Genomic DNA, 18,456 nt, shown 5'->3' on the forward strand with positions numbered 1-18,456 from the left:
ATAACATTTTAAAACTAAGTGCACATGACTGCTTCTACCTTTATTAGCCAGAAAACCCTTGTCTGTCCACCTCTCTGATCTTTGTTTCACTTTGTTATTAGAGATTTGACATCTGAGCAAAGTGGCCAAATGTGGCACCGGAGGGGGGGAGGGGAGTCAGATAAGCAAAGCTTCCACTTTTGGATGGAACTCCACTTTACAAGTGAACAGAAAGGTACAAAAAAGGGTTTTCAAGCTTCGAAATCTAATAACTAGCATCTTTAGGAGAATGCTCTAGGGCTAGATTTAGGGTTACTTTTGTTACTTTACAGTGGGTGACAAGTTCACTTTAAGCCCAAAGCCTGTTATTTTTTGTAATATTCTGCATGTGTGTCTGAACGTCAGTACCATTTGTGCTAATATCAACAATGAATTTTGATCTTTGTGCAGGGCACAAGTGAAACTTCTCTTCAGAATACTCAGCCCTCCCCCCGAACAGGAAATTCAGTCAGTGAACTATGGCAAGACCTCCTTTCTTTGCCTGATATAAATGTAAGTATATTTGGGTATTTTGGTCCTGAAAATGTTGCAGTTTTATTATTATTAATATTAGTAATGCGAGAATGTAATTGACAATAATAGTGGCCTCAGCATTTGGCCAATAAAACAAGATGATAATAACAATGTACATTTTGTTAGTACATGTTACAGTTAGTTTAATTACACTTCCCAATGTAATGATCTGAAGTGCAGTGCCACATTCGGGGCTTGATTTCCATCACTAGACAGTAGGAACCCAGCCTTTGGTACCAAATAAACACTGCTCTGCTTTGATCACTTATTTTATTATTTAAGGTACTTGTATAGCGCCGTCAGTTTACACAGAGCTTTACATATACATTGTACATTCATATTGGTCCCCATCCTCAAGCAGCTTACAAATCGAATCACTAACTCACACTGATATACTAGGGCCAATTTTAGACAGAAGCCAATTAACCTACCGGCATGTCTTTTGAGTGAGGGAGGAAACTGAAGTACCCGGAGGAAACCCACACAGGCACAGGGAGAACATGTAAACTCCAGGTAGGTTTGGTTGGGATTCGAACTAGTCACCATTTTTACTGCTAGGTGAGAGTGCTACCCACTACACCACTGTGTGTAAGTAAATCTATGATTGTAAGCTCTTCTGAGCAGGGCCCTCTTAATCCCTAGATAGCAGCCTTCTTTCCTCCCCCCCCCCCCCCCATAGGCTGGAATTATGGATTTTTGGTTGGCCTTTAGACAACATACTGCATTCAAATAGTTCTAAGCTGTATGTAAAGGAGAGATAATAATTGTGTCCAGACAGACTGTAAAAATCAACTTTACCTTCAAAGATTTAATTTCCCCTCTGGGTTCTCACAGCTGCTATTTGTAACATATGAGGGAGCAATAAAGAGCTTATTCTATGCACAAGTACTGTTAGATGGGATAGCAAGACAAATGGCATGGTTTAATTTTATGGTTTCAAATGGATTGACCAAAAGCTACAGTAAACGTTGTGCTTTAGAGTTTGCAGAATTAATGGGGGCTGAACAGAATAGAATAGATCTACAAATAAAACAGTAATGTGAATCCATGATTTTTTTTTCCCCCAGATTACATTGGAGGATATCCAGTCAATCTCAAATACCAACAATCCAATCAGCTCTACTGCACCCTACAATGTGGTTTTTACTGAGGCAATAAGTCAAGATGTAAGTCTGCAGGAAGCCATGTACACATCAAATCACAGTGTCCGGTCCATTGGAGAGTTGACCCAGACACCAGAAAGCTTCATGCAATTAAACTCAAATACTGTTCCTGGAGGACCCCTGAGTGTAACAGATTTAACATCTTTATTTCCAGCTACTGACAACTGCTCTAGAAACTCAACAAATCAAGATCTTCTTTGTGGTCTTGATGAGAATGTATTTGATGAAATCAACTTAATGTCCTTAGCCTTGGAAGAAGGATTTGATCCTCTGGAGGTGTCTCAGTTGTTTGAAGAACCAGATTCAGATTCTGGACTTTCCCTTAATTCAAGCCATAGCCCTGCCTCTGCAAGCATATCTGATTCTTCATCGATAACCTATGGGGAGGATGAAGGAGCTGCTGGCTACAGCAGTGACTCTGAATCTGTCTCTTATGATGGCCTAGAAGGGGCAGTTGGAGGTAGTTGGACAGATATCAACAAACTTTGCCAGATGGATTATCAAGATGATGCAAGTTACTATGATGAAGTGTCGTTAAATAATGTCCGGCATAACCATTCATATAATCAGCTGCCTGACCATTCAGAGTCCAGTCCTGAACATCATTACAGCTGGACAGCAAAATCAGGTAAATTAGGAAGCCCCTGTGTTGGTGGAATGGAGAAAAGCCTCAGCCGTGATGAACGTCGGGCTAAGTCCCTAAAAATTCCCTTCTCAGTAGATGAAATTGTTAGCATGCCCGTAGAGATGTTTAACACCATGTTATCCAAGCATTACTTGACTGAGACACAGATATCTGTTATAAGAGATATTCGGCGTAGGGGGAAAAACAAGGTCGCTGCTCAGAACTGCAGAAAACGTAAGCTGGATGTAATTTTGAACTTGGAGGACGATGTCAATCAGTTGAAGGCACAGAAAGAAAAGCTTTTGAAAGAGCGAGCTCAGTGCAGCAAGTCCATGAGCCACTTGAAACAGAAACTTAATGACCTCTACCGCAATGTGTTTAGCAGACTACGAGACGATCAGGGCAGACCAGTCAATCCAAGCCAATATGCACTGCACTGTAATAGTGATGGTAGCATCATTGTTGTTCCAAGGAGACTGTTCAAATCTGAGCAAAAAAAAGATTCACAGAAAGACAAGAAACAAAAATAAACACTGAACTCATTAATGCAGTAGTTCTAAGGAGAGACAAACTATCCCAAAACACAGTGGCAGCAGTGATATAATACTGTAACATGCCAGACATTGAGCACTGGACTATGTGTGCTAATGATAAAGTAGCTGTTAACATATTTTTTTTCCACAAGACAGCTATGCACTCCTAAAAAAAAAAAAAAATATATAAAAGAATAAAAAAAAATTAAAAAAAATGAGGAAGCTGCTTTTATCTGGCACTAAACTTGTACAGACCGTGTGACTACGAATTGATATCATCATGGCTGTACAATATTATCCTGCTTCATATGTGGACATTTGGTGTATAATATGACTTAGGTTGTACAAGAAGAGGCATTCTTATATCAATATAATGTATTTGGTTTTTCTTTTGCCTTTTATTTTTTATAATTTGATTTTCTTTTTAAACAAATACTGAGATATGAGAAATCAAAGACCTTGACACCCCAAAAAAGACAAAATTGTCTAATTACAAAGTGACCTTAGATTTAGTCTGTCGCACTGGAGCACATTGCTAAATGTTCTATTCTTGCTTTTTTGTTTCATTTAAGATAAGTGGTGTTTGTTTGTTTTTAATTTATACAATAGGTCTATAAATTATGAGTTCTACTTTTTTTTTTTTTTTTTTTGGTTCTTGTTCATCTTGTGTTTTTTTTCTACTAAAAAAAAAAAGTCCTGGTGGCTGATCCTGGTATATTTGTCATACACAGTATTTAAGACTATCATTAAATAGCAAGCTGGAGTTGCTTATTTTGTATTGTTTTATATGTAATTTCTCCAGTATAAATGTTGGCTGACAATTTTTTTTTTTTGTTTACAATGGAAATACTTGCTAAAGAAATTTTTCATTTACGATCAACTTATTTTGCATTTTATACTACAGGGAAATAATATGCTTTTTTTTTTTTCTAGAAATCCTGTTTCGTTATTTTGAACTTGTATGGCTGAGATTTTTATTCGGTATAAAGTATTTGCACCCCCATGTATTTTGTTTTCAGCCCTAGTGTGTGGCCTTTCATTCTGAGAGAGATGGATGGATGTCAGCAGCTGTTTCAAAGAATTGTCCGGTTTAATATAAAGGGGCCCATGATGGAGACCATCTCCACAACATCCTGATGTGTGGCCTCTTTATTATATTTTACATGGTGCCATAACTTTACCCTGGTATTATTTGTCTTCCATCCTCACATAATGGATTATAAGAATTTTGTTAGATCATCACTAGTGGTGAATTTAACATTTCAAATCTGTCCTTTGCAACAGTGGCATAAGAACTGCCCTTTAGCAATTTTTTATGGCGTGTAGCAGGCTGGATCCTTCAGTTCGGTGTAGAAAAATCTAAATCATAAACTTTTTTTTTTTTTTTATTATTATTTTTTTTTTTTTTTATTCAGTTGAATTTTAAAATATGGGAAAAAACTTGTAATGTCTGCCTGTTCCATCCACACGGGCCAGACAAACATTTGGAGCCTTGCCAGTACCACACCGATGTCACCAGTTTCTAAAGAACTTTGGTGGCTACAATGTATGGTCCACATTTGTGGTTTAAAAAATATTGGCGCTAAATCAGACATCACAAAATTGCTAGTCTGCCTTATTGGCCTTTCTCTAAAAATGTAAAACATTCACATCATATAAACTTTACATGGATAACCATTTTACCTGTCTGCAATGCACCAGTTTCCATAGTGACTACGGCACCTATAGTTTATGATTTCGTTGCTCATCACCAGATGATTGGAAATTTCTATTTTTACACTGACCTTCAGTTATTTGTTGGAAAAAAAAAATCATTTTAGAATAAAAATTATTTGTGTGTACAGAGATAATCAACTGTTCTTTCTTCAGCCACCAAATACCCAATTCCCTCTTCCTCTGGAATATTGAGCTTTGCTTTGCAGCTTTAGAAATACACTACATTTTGAATGCTTAGGAAAGCTGCATAAACTGGGAGGAATTTCCAAAAACTGGGAGTTGTTGTGCATGGTAACCAATCAGCTTCTTTCATTTTTACAGCTTAAATTGACATTAAACGCACACTGTGTAATTTACATTGTCCCTTCTATTTCTGTATGTTGATGGCAATGTAATTATTTTAATAAAAATAGTACCATTTTCCTAATTGATACACAGCTGTCACATGACCCAGCTCTTTCCCTCTAGTCTTCTGCTGCTGGTCACATGTTAAAAAAAAAAAAACAGCCTTTGGAATAAAGAGTAAAAATGTAATATCAAACAGTTTTAAATTGGCATACAAATTTTATGTTTGAATCAAATCTTTATTATTTTTGGCAATAACATGATGTGGGCAGATTTCTGCCAGTCACAGGTTGTGTCACGCCCCTCCAGCCTGTGTCTTAGAATAAGAGGGAGGTGAAACCTCCATTAATCTACATGTAATCTCCCTGCCCCATTGATTTTAGCTAGTTGAGGAAATGCTCAGAATAGAAACCTCTCTGAAAACTGAGCATGTGCAGAGTTGCTACCACAGCTGCAAAATCCCTGGCTGAATTGGGGCCATGAACAGAAGGTGGTGATAGAGAGCAGCAGGATCAACCAGGTTTTGTGCAGAATGGAGAAAACAAATCTCATAATGACTGTGAACAGCGTGTAATTCAGCATTTATTGATAGTTTTTTTTATGATGCGGGTTTAATGACACTTTAAAGAGGCGTCCTGCCAAACCCCCTGCAAGAAATTAAAAGTCGGCAGCTACACATTCTGCAGCTGCTGACTTTTAACATTAGGACACCTACCTGTCTTGGAATCTAGAGATGTCGACACCCCAGCTTATTTTTCCATCTGCTCTGCGACCGCCATTTCCGCTTCACAGTCGGTTCCCTACTGCACATGCGCAAAGTGCGCTGCACTTTCTGAATGGGGGATGAGGAGGGGGGCCGAACTTCCAAGTGATCTCACCACAGCGAGATCTCTCACAAGTGGGGGTAGGTACCCCCTGATAGGTGCCAAATGTGGCACCGGAGGGGGAAAGTAGTCCGATAAGCGGAGCTTCCACTTTGGGGTGGAACTTGCTTTAAGTAAACAAGCTGAAGATAGAAGATGATTGGTTGCCATGCACAGCTGCTCCAGATTCTGTCTGCTCCAGTTTTGATAAATTCCCCCCATTATATCTTCAAAGGCCACTTAAAAAATGTAAAATTTCTGATTAAAGTCTGAGGGTAGTCAAGTCAGTTGACATGGTAATAAAGACAATAAGAATTCTGATAATTCTCAGAAAATTCAATTTTACATAATTGGGTTCACAAACCATTCAGTTAGTGGTCTAGTTGCTCATTGTGCCTACATGTAACAAGTACATGGAAGGACAGCAGTGCAGCATGTTTCCTTAATTACATTGAGCATGTTAGCAAATAGCAATAGTGATATGTTCCCATACTCTGTACATAAACCTGTACACCACTATATTACAAAGTCTTTGTAGCTGTAAAATGCTCTGATTTAGGAATGGCCTATGGAGTCCCTAAAGTTTTATTTTTGCTGCAACTCCAGGTCTGTATTCCTGGATGCAGTAGAACAGTTAGGGCCGGTTCACACGGGGCGATGCGAGGCGACACCGACTTGCCTCGCCGCGACCTCAGCGGCGATTTGCAAATGACTTCTGTATAGAAGTCAATGCAAGTCGCCCCGAGGTCGCCCAAAAGTAGTACAGGAACCTTTTTTCCGAGTCGGAGCGACTCGAGTCGCTCCTCTCAGAACGGTTACATTGTACAGAACGGGGGCGACTTGTCAGATCGCGGCGAGGCAAGTCGTGTCGCCTCGCATCGCCCGCAGTGTGAACCGGCCCTTACTATACAGCTCTGTGTACCACGGTCACACTAATCGTATGTTCCAGAGCATTTTAAAGTAGAAAAGGGACAACCTATATCTGAGTGTATGGTGCCTTTTAGGAACTGTAATTATATACTGAAACATGCAGGCTTCTGGGGATCAGCACAATGCATTGCACATGACCAACTGTTTGATATTTTGCTATATCTGTTTATTTGAAGCTTTAAAGCTCATCTCCAGACCGTTTTTTTTATTGTAATTGGGTAGGGATTAAACCTCTGCCAGGTTTTTATTAAAAAATGTTCCCACGCTTCCTGACATGTCAAGAATTCATGGGGATTTTTTCCAAAAATGCAACAGAGATAAGTTGGAATCCTATTGCTCCATCCTGGGTGTACATTCTTCAGGCTGATCATGTGACAGAGGGTCCTCTTCATATCTTCTCCACTGGTGGGCAATGCTCAAGGTCAGCATCACTCTCTACAACATTGTATGTATGCTCTGGGGACCATGGTTATAATCACTCATGGTACAGGTTCATGATGCTCTCAAGTCACATGATGGCCTTTTTGGATTGAATGGTGCCTGGAACTAAGGGCATCCAGTGGAAAAAAAATGAGTTACTGCAAGGGAAAGCACAGAAGAGGAGGTGAGCACTGCAGCCAGTTTTTTTTTTTTTTCCTCAACTCCTGATGGGACACCATTTTCTCCCTTAAGTTTGGGCTTTGACAGATTTACTTTCTCCAAGTCTATCTGAAGGGGGATAAACCTTAAATTTGACCATACAAAGAATGCAAAGGTTTTCAGTTAAGCTAAATTTACCAATTGCGATATTGCTGGCAAAGCTTTTCAAATCATATCCATTCTGGTAGATTAGTATGAAACTTGTGGTCATGCACTGCTTAGCAATGAAAGGGGTAGGATTTAACCAGTTGTGCAGACATGTTTCAAGCCATTGGATCAGGCTGTTTATGGCCATCCTAGCTCCACAGTTTATTGATCTGATCAATTTAAATTTGACCTCATATGGGCAGCTTAGTAGTATCTTTTAGTGTGTTGATTTGCTGTTTCGTTTCTCTAGTGCAGGGATCTCCAAACTTTTCAAACATTAGTGGGGCTGGATTGAGAATAAACATGGCCGCAGGGTTGGTTTTCAGCAGAAGGAAGTATTGGTAGTTTAAAAAGACTCTTAGATGGACATCCTAGCGAACACTGTATACAGGGATATGGGAAATTATTTTCTACACACACACCCACACGGGTTGAACTGGATGGACTGTTGTCTTTATTCAACCTTACCTCCTATGTATAGAGAAGCAGTACCCCATCATTGGTATTAGTGGGAGGAATAGTGCCCCATCATTGGTATTCGCAAAAGAAATGGTGCCCCATAGTAACTATCAGCATGAGAAATAGTGCCTTTCATCATTGACCCCCAAGGGCAAGATAAAAGCTGCATCTGGCCCTTGAGCCACAGTTTGGCGACCCCTGGTTTAGTCTCACTGTATTTTAGGCCTTATGAAACTCAAACTGTTGTGTTTTGATGGTACATTCCGTTAAAAAGTGGTTGTAAATTCTTACATATACCCACTGGTGGTTATTTACTAAAACCAGAGAGTGCAAAATCTGGTGCAGCTTTGCATACAATCCAGTCATCTTCCAGGTGTTCTTGCCAATGGTTAATTGAACTAGCTGAAGTTAGAGGCTGATTGGCTACCATGTGCAGCTGCACCATATTCTGAGTGCAGCAGTTTTCGGAAAATCTCCCCCACTGAAGTGACAAGCCTCAGGTTAATATACATAGATGAAACTAATCCTCCTTTATAAGTTGTACCTGTTTATCTTCAGCCCTCTCTTCTCTACATGCCCCTAAAACACCTAGATTATAGACTATTCCTAAGATCCAGAAGGCAAGGGAGAGGTATGATGGTCACACACTGCATAGAGAACTGAGTGTAACCTGAAACCTGAGTGGAGGGAAAGGACACACCCCCCTCATGCAGTCTCATAAGAAAACACACAGAGCTAAGGCTGTTAATTGTTTTCTGTGTACTGGAGGGAGGTCAGGCTGTCTACCAAGATTCTGTTGGGTCGAGATGACCTGCCAGGTGTAACTAATGCAGATAGAGAGAAGAGGGGGGGGGGGGAAATCACCCTAGGTGCTTTGGATTGAGGCAATTACACACTGTAGAGTGATATACTCTGTTCATTTCAGATGTTTTACAACCACTCTGAAAATATATACCATACCAGCCAGTGATATCTATAAAATGTGAGTTGTACTAAGGGGTGAACAGTTTTCTTGTTATTGAAGTGTTTCCTACAATATCTCAGCTGACTTCAGCATCCATACTCTCCTTTAGTTTCATGCATTTCAAACCATGTTAGCAAAATAACCCCATGGATCAGCACAGAGAGGCAATGAGCTCTGAAAAAGCTTAGACAGCACTGCACCAATTCCAGTTTTCCCAGTGCTGTAAACTATATCTTTCACTGCTTGTATACAGTACCAGCAGTGCTTTAGCAAATATCAGTTTAATAATACTGCTATCATTTTTTCCCACCTAGTAAGTTCAATATGCAGGTTATATGACATTTAGAAATATAAATAAATGTCATAAATACACAAAACAGTGACAAGCATATATACATGCTGTGCAGTCTACATATACATTATTTATATATATATATATATATATATATATATATATAAAATCATTTGTGCTGAACTAGCCTTGAAGGCATGATTCCATAAGGATTTCTGTTGTGTGGTGGAGGACAGTTTTTTCCTAAAGCTTGTCACAATTTCTTAGAAGCGTACTATATAGTATTCAAAGTCAGACACATCTGCTAACCCACCACAATGACCTTCTATCCCTGCCTCGAATATAAACACTGTAGGGTTAGCCCATAGAGTATACTGTACATGATGCAGATGTTTTTAAAACCTATACATGGCAAAATTAAATGTATAGTATTAAGGAAATATGGAATCTGTTGGTTAACTATAATAAAATTCCGGTTTTTACTGTATGTGGTTTTGCTTAAATAGTGCCTGACATTTTACGTGTGAACAATTAACCATTACTGGCCTCTATTGCCCAAGCACCAAGATAAATGAAGAAGAAAAAAAATTACCGGTACTCGTTTCTCAGTAGGTTATACACAGAGGATTTTGTATATCTGACCTTATCTAAGAGTAGAACCCAATATTAGGACAGGTTAGGTTTATCACTAATTTTTCACATATCAATATTTTTTCCCTTCTTTTATAGTTGATGAGTCTATTTTAACCGTACATGCATTCAGACAGAAAAATTTATCTTTATATGTTCTTAATAAATAAAAAAATATATATATATACTAAACCGGTCCTTGGATCCTGCCAAAGGCAATGCCATGCAAGCTATTTTCCAGACCAATGGGGCTGTCCTAACCAAATCTGCCCCCAACTTTAAGAGTACACCATCAAACTATATTAATATAATCTGGAAAACATTGTGTTTGTACCCCTGCTCCTCTTGGAGGGGTCCCAGTGGGGTTAGACCTCTTGGTAAAGAGAGAAAATTCTCTTGCCTGATTTGCTTCAATATGTAACGATTATTTAAAAGCCATGCTATAAGAATATCTCAAAACTAAAAATGGAAATCTTCCACTTTTTGGGTATAATTTAAAAGGAGTGTGGACTAAGCAAAAAACTTTGGAATTGATTTACAGAAGACAAAAAGACTGTGCACTTTGAAAACTGGAGCAGGAGCAGTTGTTCCTGAGCTTAGTAAATGAGCAGAAATTCTGCTAACTTCCATTATCCAATTATATGCAAGCAAAATTTTATTTATTTTTATTTTTTTATTTACCTTGCATGTGATTGGTTATTCTTTGCAAAGTGAAGCTTTACCTCAATTACTAAGCTCTGGAGCAACTGCAGAGTGGACAGTCTATTTACCTTTTAGTAAATCAACCCAATTGTATGCAATTGGGGCAAACATATCTACTTCCTGCTTTTTTGTTTGTTTGTTTTTTTGTTTTTTTTACATAATGTCTAAGCAGACATTTGTCACTTCAAAATCTCTAATATACTGATAGTGTTATCATTAAGAGATTCTGCTTATTACTTGATTACCATTTGTAAACGCTATCAAAGGTCTGTTAGTATCTCTGTTGTCTTGAAACATGGTTGCTTTACCGGTACTTTAAGCGTTTGGTTTACCACTAAAAGGTAATGTTTCAAATAGACAACCAATAAACTTACATATTTACCATTTTCTGTTTTGGGTCTGTGTATTAATTTTTTTTATAGATAAGCTGAGTAACTATTTTTAGTCACTAATTCACTCACAATTTTACAAGATTTGGTTTACCAGTAAGGGGTAATGTCAAAAATAAGCAACCAATAAACTTGCATATTTACCATTTTCAGTATTTGTGTCCATTTTTTTTTTTATATAGAAATCAAATATCTAATAATTTGAAGTTGCTTGACAATCCTATATCACTCTTGTACGTGTTCTACCAGAACAAAACCATGGAAATCTGTTACTTTGCCTTGTTCTGCTGGAGGATATGGTTTGTGGTCGTAAACTTGTTTGACCTGTTACAACTGATTTTTTTTAACCACGTAAATCAGTTTAAAAGGTGACTTAGAGGGACCGTGAGGTGTATAAATATATTCATGTAATTAGGAGATTCTGCACAATGGGGAAAATAATTATATGATTCCCTGCAGGTTTTGTAAGTTTGCCCACTTACAAAGAAATGAAGGGTCTAGCATTTTTACCATAGGTGTATTTTAAATGGAGACAGAATATCAACCAAAAATCCAGAAAAAAAAAACACAAAATACAAATGCTATAATTTGAGTTGCAGTTCAGTGAGTAAAATAAATCTTTGATCCCCAAGCAAAACGTGACTTAGTACTTGGAGAAACCCTTGTTGGCAAGCACAGAGGTTAGACATTTCTTGCAGTTGGCGACCAGGTTTGCACACATCACGGGAGGGATTTTGGTCCTACAGATCCTCTCTAAATCCTTAAGGATTCTTTGTTGTTGATTGGCAACTCTAAAGTTTCAGCTCCCTCCATAAATGTTCTATACGATTTAAGGTCTGAAACTGGTGTGTGTATGGGGTTCGCTGGGTCTCTCACATGTGGGGGGTCTGTGCGGCTAGTGACGGTCCTGGTCCCTATGTGGGGGGTCCCAAAAGGTGTCTGTGGGGGTATTCTTGCTGGTTCAAGGCAGCGCTGTTTGATTTTCCTGTCACCGCATGACGCTGTCCAGCGGCCATTTTTACGGAGGGCAGAGCAGGTTCCCCTTGTGAGCCTCATCGATAATTTTCTGGGAGTTTTTCCTATTGCAATGGCGGCCATGTTTGTGAAGCCTGAGTGCTCTTTTCACCGCAGTTCTCTTGTGACAGCATTACATGTGCTCTCACATGCTGTTTCCTGTGTCCACTGTGTGTACAGGATGCTGGATGGCCATTTCCTGAACGCTGGTGCAAGATCTGCAGATCGTTTCACTGCTATTTTCTACAGCTGCTGCCGACAGTTTCCTCACTCTGCACTTGGGTAACCTCCTGGGGACTACAGGCACAGCTAGTGACCATCACAGAACGCCCCAGGGTGGTGAGTCTGGCACTAGGAACCCCCCTTTCCCCCCCCCAGGTGGCAGCAGGAGGGTGGGACCTTCACTGTCCTAAGTCCCCTTGCAGGTGGCAGACAGGGTAGGGTCAGCATGGCTCCAGAAACTGGTGTTTCTTCCCCCCGAAATCCAGGCTATTGCAACCGGGTCACCTGCGGATAGCGCTGTGCCCATGAACACCCTGACGGCGGTCCTTAACTCATTTGTTACTAGAATAGAGGAGGTGCGTGGAAGGAAAGGTCCCTGCTCCCCCATCCTCTGGGGAGAGCTCTGATGCAGACTCTGGCCCTGCTGCGGCTGGTGACCCCTGCTCTGACCTATCAGACGAGGCTGACCTGGACCATTCGGACCGCGAGGATGATTCCCCGTCAGAGTACGGGTGCGACAAAGCCCTTGTTGGAGCACTTATCACAGCTGTGTGTGATACCCTGAAGGTTCAGGAGCCAGCGGATCCCTCTGCTGATGTATCGGTCCCTTTTGGGTCCCGCCAGCCAGCACGTTCACCTAAGGTGTTCGGGTATTTGACTTATTTTGACAAGTTCATCTACAGGAAATGGGGTCGGCCGCAAAGGACCTTTTCGGTCCCCAAAAACATAGCGGTGCGTTACCCCTTTGAGGAAAGCCTTCTCAAGAAATGGTCGGCTCCTCCGGTCGTGGACCCCTAGTATCTAGATTAAATAAATTAACCACGATCCCGGTTGAGGGGACTCCTGCATTCAAGGATCCCAGGGATAGGAAGGCCGAGGCGATGGCTCATTCCTTGTTTACGGTTGTGGGGTCAGCTATACGACCAGTACTGGCATCCGCACTGGTGTCTCAGACACTGACTGAGTGGGCAAAACATTTGCACCGTGAATTGGGAGAGCAAAAGGCCTCCCCTGTCTGCGTGGAACTAGGAGACCAACTAGTGCAAGGCCTCAAGTACGTTTGTGACGCGGCCTTGGATACTCTCCTCCTGTTATCCAGGGCTTTAGTGTCAGCTGTTGTGCTGAGGCGCCTGATTTGGCTAAAATGCTGGTCTGCTGACCAGACATCCAAGAAAGCCCTGACGGATCTTCCCTTCCTTGGCGACCAGCTCTTTGGAGCTTCGTTGGATGACATAATTAAAAATGCCACGGGTGGTAAGAGTACGCTACTCCCACAGGCCAGGAAGGCTAAGGAGCCACACCGCAGGCAAGGGTCTACCCGGTGCTTCGACAAAACGTTCCCAGCCCAACAGGACGTCCATGGACGGTCAAAAGCGTCCCTGGAACCGCAAGCCTAACAAGCCTGCGAACAAAAGTGCTACCACATGAAGGTTTGCCCCCACCCACCTATCGGGTGGGGGGTTTCCTTCGGGAGTTTTCAGCCCGGTGGACCTCCCGGTTATCCGACCAATGGGTCTGCTATCTGATTTCCACAGGCTACAAGATGGTTTCTCTCTTGGCCGCCGAACAGATTCTTCCCCCTCCAGCATCGCCGGTTCGCCGGGAGGCCCTGTTAGGGGCGGTGAGGGACTTGCTGAATCAGGGGGTGATTGTACCAGTTCTGGAATCGGAACGCTTCCAGGGGTTCTACTCAAACCTGTTTGTGGTTCCCAAGAAGGAAGGGGTACGTCCCATCTTGAACTTAAAAGCCCTCAATCATTTTGTAAAAGTGCAGAGGTTCAGAATGGAATCAGTTCGCTCACTAGTCGCTGCACTCCATCAAGGGGACTCCCTGGCGTCCTTGGACATCCAGGATGTGTACCTGCACATACCCATATGCCTTCGGCATCAATTAGAGGAGGATGTGGCAAAGACCATGCAGAGTCTGCGAGAATTTGGGTGGCTGTTGAACCTAAAGAACTCGGTGATTGTACCGACCCAGCGTCTGGAGTATCTAGGTTTATTATTGGACTCCAGGGACTCCACGACATGCCCCTCAGGCTCCGGTGCACACATATGACCGGACTACCGATGTCCTTGTCACAGTGTGCCATGGCCAGCAGCCACCCCATACTGCTCGGGAGTGGGTCTGTGATGGGATGTCCAGATGGTAAGTACAGCTCTTCCTGCCTCTCCCTGACCCTATCCCCCCCCCACACTGTGGGGGATGCTGCATGAGGTGCTGCTGATCGGTGTGTGTACCTGAGCCAGGGGTCCTCCAGGTGGCTCTGACCTTAGATTGGGGGCTATGCTGGGTGTCTGTGTCCCTGGATGTCTGTGGTCTCCCCGCTGGGTATCTGGAGGTCTGCATGTGCTGATCGCCATAGCGCTGATCTGCCGCTATTATCTCTGTCCATTCACTGCGTACAGTTGTTTGTCAGCCATTTTTTGTGTGCCACAGTGGAAAGCGTGGTCAAGGGCCATTTTCCTTGTGATATGTCCCTTATACAGGGTGGCCGGTGGCCATTCTGTTGTAGCCCAGTGCGGTTTTTATCCTCAGCGCTGGTCCCTGCTGCTCAGAACAGCGCTTTTTTTTTTGCTCGGGACACCTGGGAGCTGATACTGGATGCAGACACCTGTAACTGAATGGTGCAGCACTCGGTTGGGGTGGTGAGTCCTGCGGTGGGGGCCCCTCAGTCTACAGCAGCTAGGAGGGTGGGATTGTGCACCTGTCCTAAGTCCCCAAGGGTGGCAGATAGGATGGGTCAGCATGGCTTCAGAAACTGGTGTTTCTTCCCAAGAACTCCCTGCAATTGCAACCGGCTCGTCTGCAAACAGTGCCTTTGGACGCTTTGTCGGCGGTCCTTGAAACGTTTGTTGCCAGGGTGGAGGCGGTGTGCAGGCACAAAGGTGGTAAAAAGCGCCCCCGCCCCGTCCTCTGGGTAGAGCTCTGACGCAGACTCGGGCCCCGCTGAGACTGGCAGCCCCTGCTCTGTTTCAGATGACACTGACCAGGACCGTTCAGACAGTGAGGATGAGTCCCCGTCCGGGTCCGTGCAAGACAAAACGCTAGTTGGAGCACTTATCACAGCTGTGCGTGATACCCTGAAAATTCAGGATACAGCATGTTCCTCTGCTGAAGTAGCAGTCCCTTTTTGGGTCCCGTAAGCCAGCCCGTACACCTAAGGTGCTTCTGTGTCTGACTTATTTCGATAAATTCATATACAAGGAATGGGGAAGCCCGCAACAGACCTTCTCAGTCCCTAAAAGAATGGTGGTGCGCTACCCCTTAGAGGAGAGCCTTCTTAAAAAATGGTCAGCTCCTCCGGTCGTGGACCCCCCAGTATCCAGGTTAAGCAAAGTAACCACGATCCCGGTAGAGGGGACTCCTGCATTTAAGGAACCTACCGACAGGAAGGCCGAGGCAGTGGCCCGTTCCTTGTTTACGGTTGTGGGGTCAGCAATACGACCAGTACTGGCATCCGCGCTTGTGTTGCAAAACTTCTGCCCCACGAATTGGAGACGGAGCAGGCTACTCCTGTCTGCGTGGAACTAGCAGACCAGTTAGTGCATGACCTTAAGTTCATTTGTGAAGCGGCCATGGATATGCTTCCTTTGCTCTCTAGGGCTTCAGTGTCAGCAGTGGTGCTGCGGCGCCTGATTTGGTTAAAATGCTGGTCTGTGGACCAGGCATTTAAAAAAGCCTTGACGGATCTACCCTTCCTTGGTGAGCGGCTCTTTTGAGCCTCATTGGATGACATTATTAAGAATGTCGCAGGTGGGAAAAATACCTTGCTCCCACAGACCAGGAAGACTAAGGAGCCACGCCGCAGGCAAGGGCCCTCATTTTCCGCTCGTAAGAGGCTTTTCCGTCCGTCCGGGGCTTCGGCTAAATGCTCCCAGTCTGACAGGTGGACCTCTGAGGGACAAAAGCGAGCCTAACAAGCCTGCGAGCAAAAGTTCTACTGCATGAAGGTTTGCCCCACCTGTCTCTGGGGGTCGCCTTTGGGAGTTTGCAGCCTGATGGGCCTCTCAGCTGTCTGACCAATGGGTCTGCGAACTGAATTCCTCTGGCTGCAAGATAGTTTCTCTCTTGGCCACCAAACAGATTCTTCCCTTCCAGCATACCCTTACTCCCAGGTCGCCGGGAGGCCCTATTGGGGGCAGAAAGGGACCTGCTAAGCCGTGGGGTGATAGTGCCTGTTCCGGAATCAGAAAAGTTTCAGGGGTTGTACTCCAATCTGTTGTCCCCAAAAAGGAAGGGGTACGTCCAATCTTGGACCTGAAAGCCCTCAATTGCTTTGTAAAAGTACAGAGGTTCAGAATGGAATCAGTTCACTCGGTGGTAGCTGCACTCCATCAAGGGGACTCCCTGGCGTCTTTGGACATCCAGGATGCGTACCTGCGCATACCCATATGCCTCAGGCATCAGAGGTTTCTGCGATTTGCAGTAGGGAAGCCCACTACCAGTTTGTGGCTCTCCCTTTTGGCTTGGCGTCAGCACCCCGAGTCTTTACCAAGGTATTGGCTCCAATTTTGGCGTTGTTGCAACAACGTGGAATTGCAATCGTAGGTTACCTAGACAATCTCCTCCTGAGAGCAGCTTCCGCCTCAGAATTAAAGGAGGATGTGACGATCACCATGCAAACCCCGCAGGAATTTGGGTGGCTGTTGAACCTTAAAAAGTCGGTGCTTATACCGACTCAGCACTTGGAGTGCCTAGGCTTACTGCTGGACTCCGTGGAAGCGAGAGTTTTTCTCCCTTCAGACAAACTGCAGACTCTCAGAGCCACGGCAAAGCTATTGATAAACCGCAGGTGGTCTTTGATGCGCTTCAGCATGCGAGTCCTGGGCCTCGTGGTGGCCTCCTTCAAGGCGGTACCGTACACCCAGTTTCACGCCAGAGTCCTGCAGAAGGAGATATTGATAAAATGGGACAAATCTCCGTTATCCCTGGATCGGAAGATTCGGGTGAGCCAGTCAGTCAGGGACTCCCTGCTCTGGTGGCTGAGGTCACTTCGGTCTGGGAAATCGTTCCTACCTCTGCATCGGACTATCTAAGTCGCCAGATGCTGGACCCAGGAGAATGGGCATTGCATCCGGAGATGTTCAGGCTGCCGTGCCTGTGGTGGGGCACACCAGACATGGATCGCCTGGCCTCCGCTCTCAATGGGAAGGTCCCGAGATTCGTATCCAGGACAAGAGATCCTTGGGCAGACGCGTCAGAAGCGCTGGTGGCTCCATGGGGTCAGTACCGACTAATCTTTCCTCCGATCATTTGTTACCACGTCTGCTCCGCAGAGTGGAGGCCGAGGGGATTCCAGTGATACTGATTGCCCCAGATTGGCCTCGGCGTCCCTGGTACGCCGACCTAGTATGACTGGTTTCGGATGCTCCCTGGTGACTACCGTTGCGAGGAGATCTTCTGTCTCAAGGTCCAATTCTCCATCCTGCTTTACCATTGCTGGTTTTAACGGCATGGCTGTTGAGAGCCAGGTGCTAAGGAACCGGGGCCTGTCAGACTCAGTGATTTCAACTATGTTGAGGGCACGAAAATCTTCTTCTCAGAAGATATACCATCGTACCTGGCAGGCCTACATCTCCATTTGTGAGGAGAAGGGGTGGCGTCCGCGCACCTATTCCGTTTCCAGGATCCTGCTGTTCCTACAGCGAGGAGTAGACTAGAAATTGTCTTTAAGCTCCATTGAGGGACAAATATCAGCTTTGACTGTTTTTATTCCAATGACCCCTGGCGTCTCACTCTCTAGTGAGCATTTTTATACAAGGGGTCCAGCATGTAGTCCCTCCGGTGCTTCCACCTTTGCCCCGTGGGATCCGAGCCTGGTGCTATCAGCGATTCAGAAACCGCCATTTAACAACATCAGGGAAATTCCCTTGTTGACTCTTTCCCAGAAAGTGGTCTTCCTAGTGGCCATTACATCGGCCAGGAGGGTTTCGTAACAGGGCGACTTGCAAGACAAGGCCGCCAATCTGGTTATCCATAAGGATAAGGCGGTGTTGCATCCGCAACCTTCTTTTCTGCCGAAGGTGGTTTTGGCGTTTTCACATTAATGAAGACATTGTGTTACCATCTCTGTGTTCTAAACCGACACATCCTAAAAAGGTGGTCCCTTCATTCCCTGGATGTGGTCTGGTCTCTAAGGGTATATTTGTCTGCCACGGCTCCCTTCTGGAAGTCAGACTCTCTGTTCGTTTCGGTAGCTGGTCCGAAAAAAGGTATGGCGGACTTGTCGGCCACCATTTCCATTTGGATCAGACTTATTGTGGTCCA

At 43.9% G+C, this 18,456-nt stretch overlaps 1 protein-coding gene across 1 annotated transcript in view; it reads left to right on the top strand.

Annotated features, from left to right (window-relative positions):
* NFE2L3 (NFE2 like bZIP transcription factor 3) overlaps nucleotides 1-11,095 on the top strand; it is a 72,713-nt gene extending 61,618 nt beyond the window's left edge. The window contains exons 4-5 of the mRNA XM_077491310.1: nucleotides 430-531; nucleotides 1,620-11,095. Of these exons, the coding sequence (XP_077347436.1) occupies nucleotides 430-531; nucleotides 1,620-2,870 (1,353 nt within the window). The 3' untranslated portion in view covers nucleotides 2,871-11,095. The remainder of the gene's footprint in view (nucleotides 1-429; nucleotides 532-1,619) is intronic.
* Nucleotides 11,096-18,456: the final 7,361 nt, after the last annotated feature.

This window comes from Lithobates pipiens, unplaced genomic scaffold (genome assembly GCF_037356315.1).
Source record: "Lithobates pipiens isolate NorthernLeopardFrog02 unplaced genomic scaffold, aLitPip1_a1.2 Scaffold_19, whole genome shotgun sequence".
Lineage (NCBI taxonomy): Eukaryota > Metazoa > Chordata > Amphibia > Anura > Ranidae > Lithobates > Lithobates pipiens.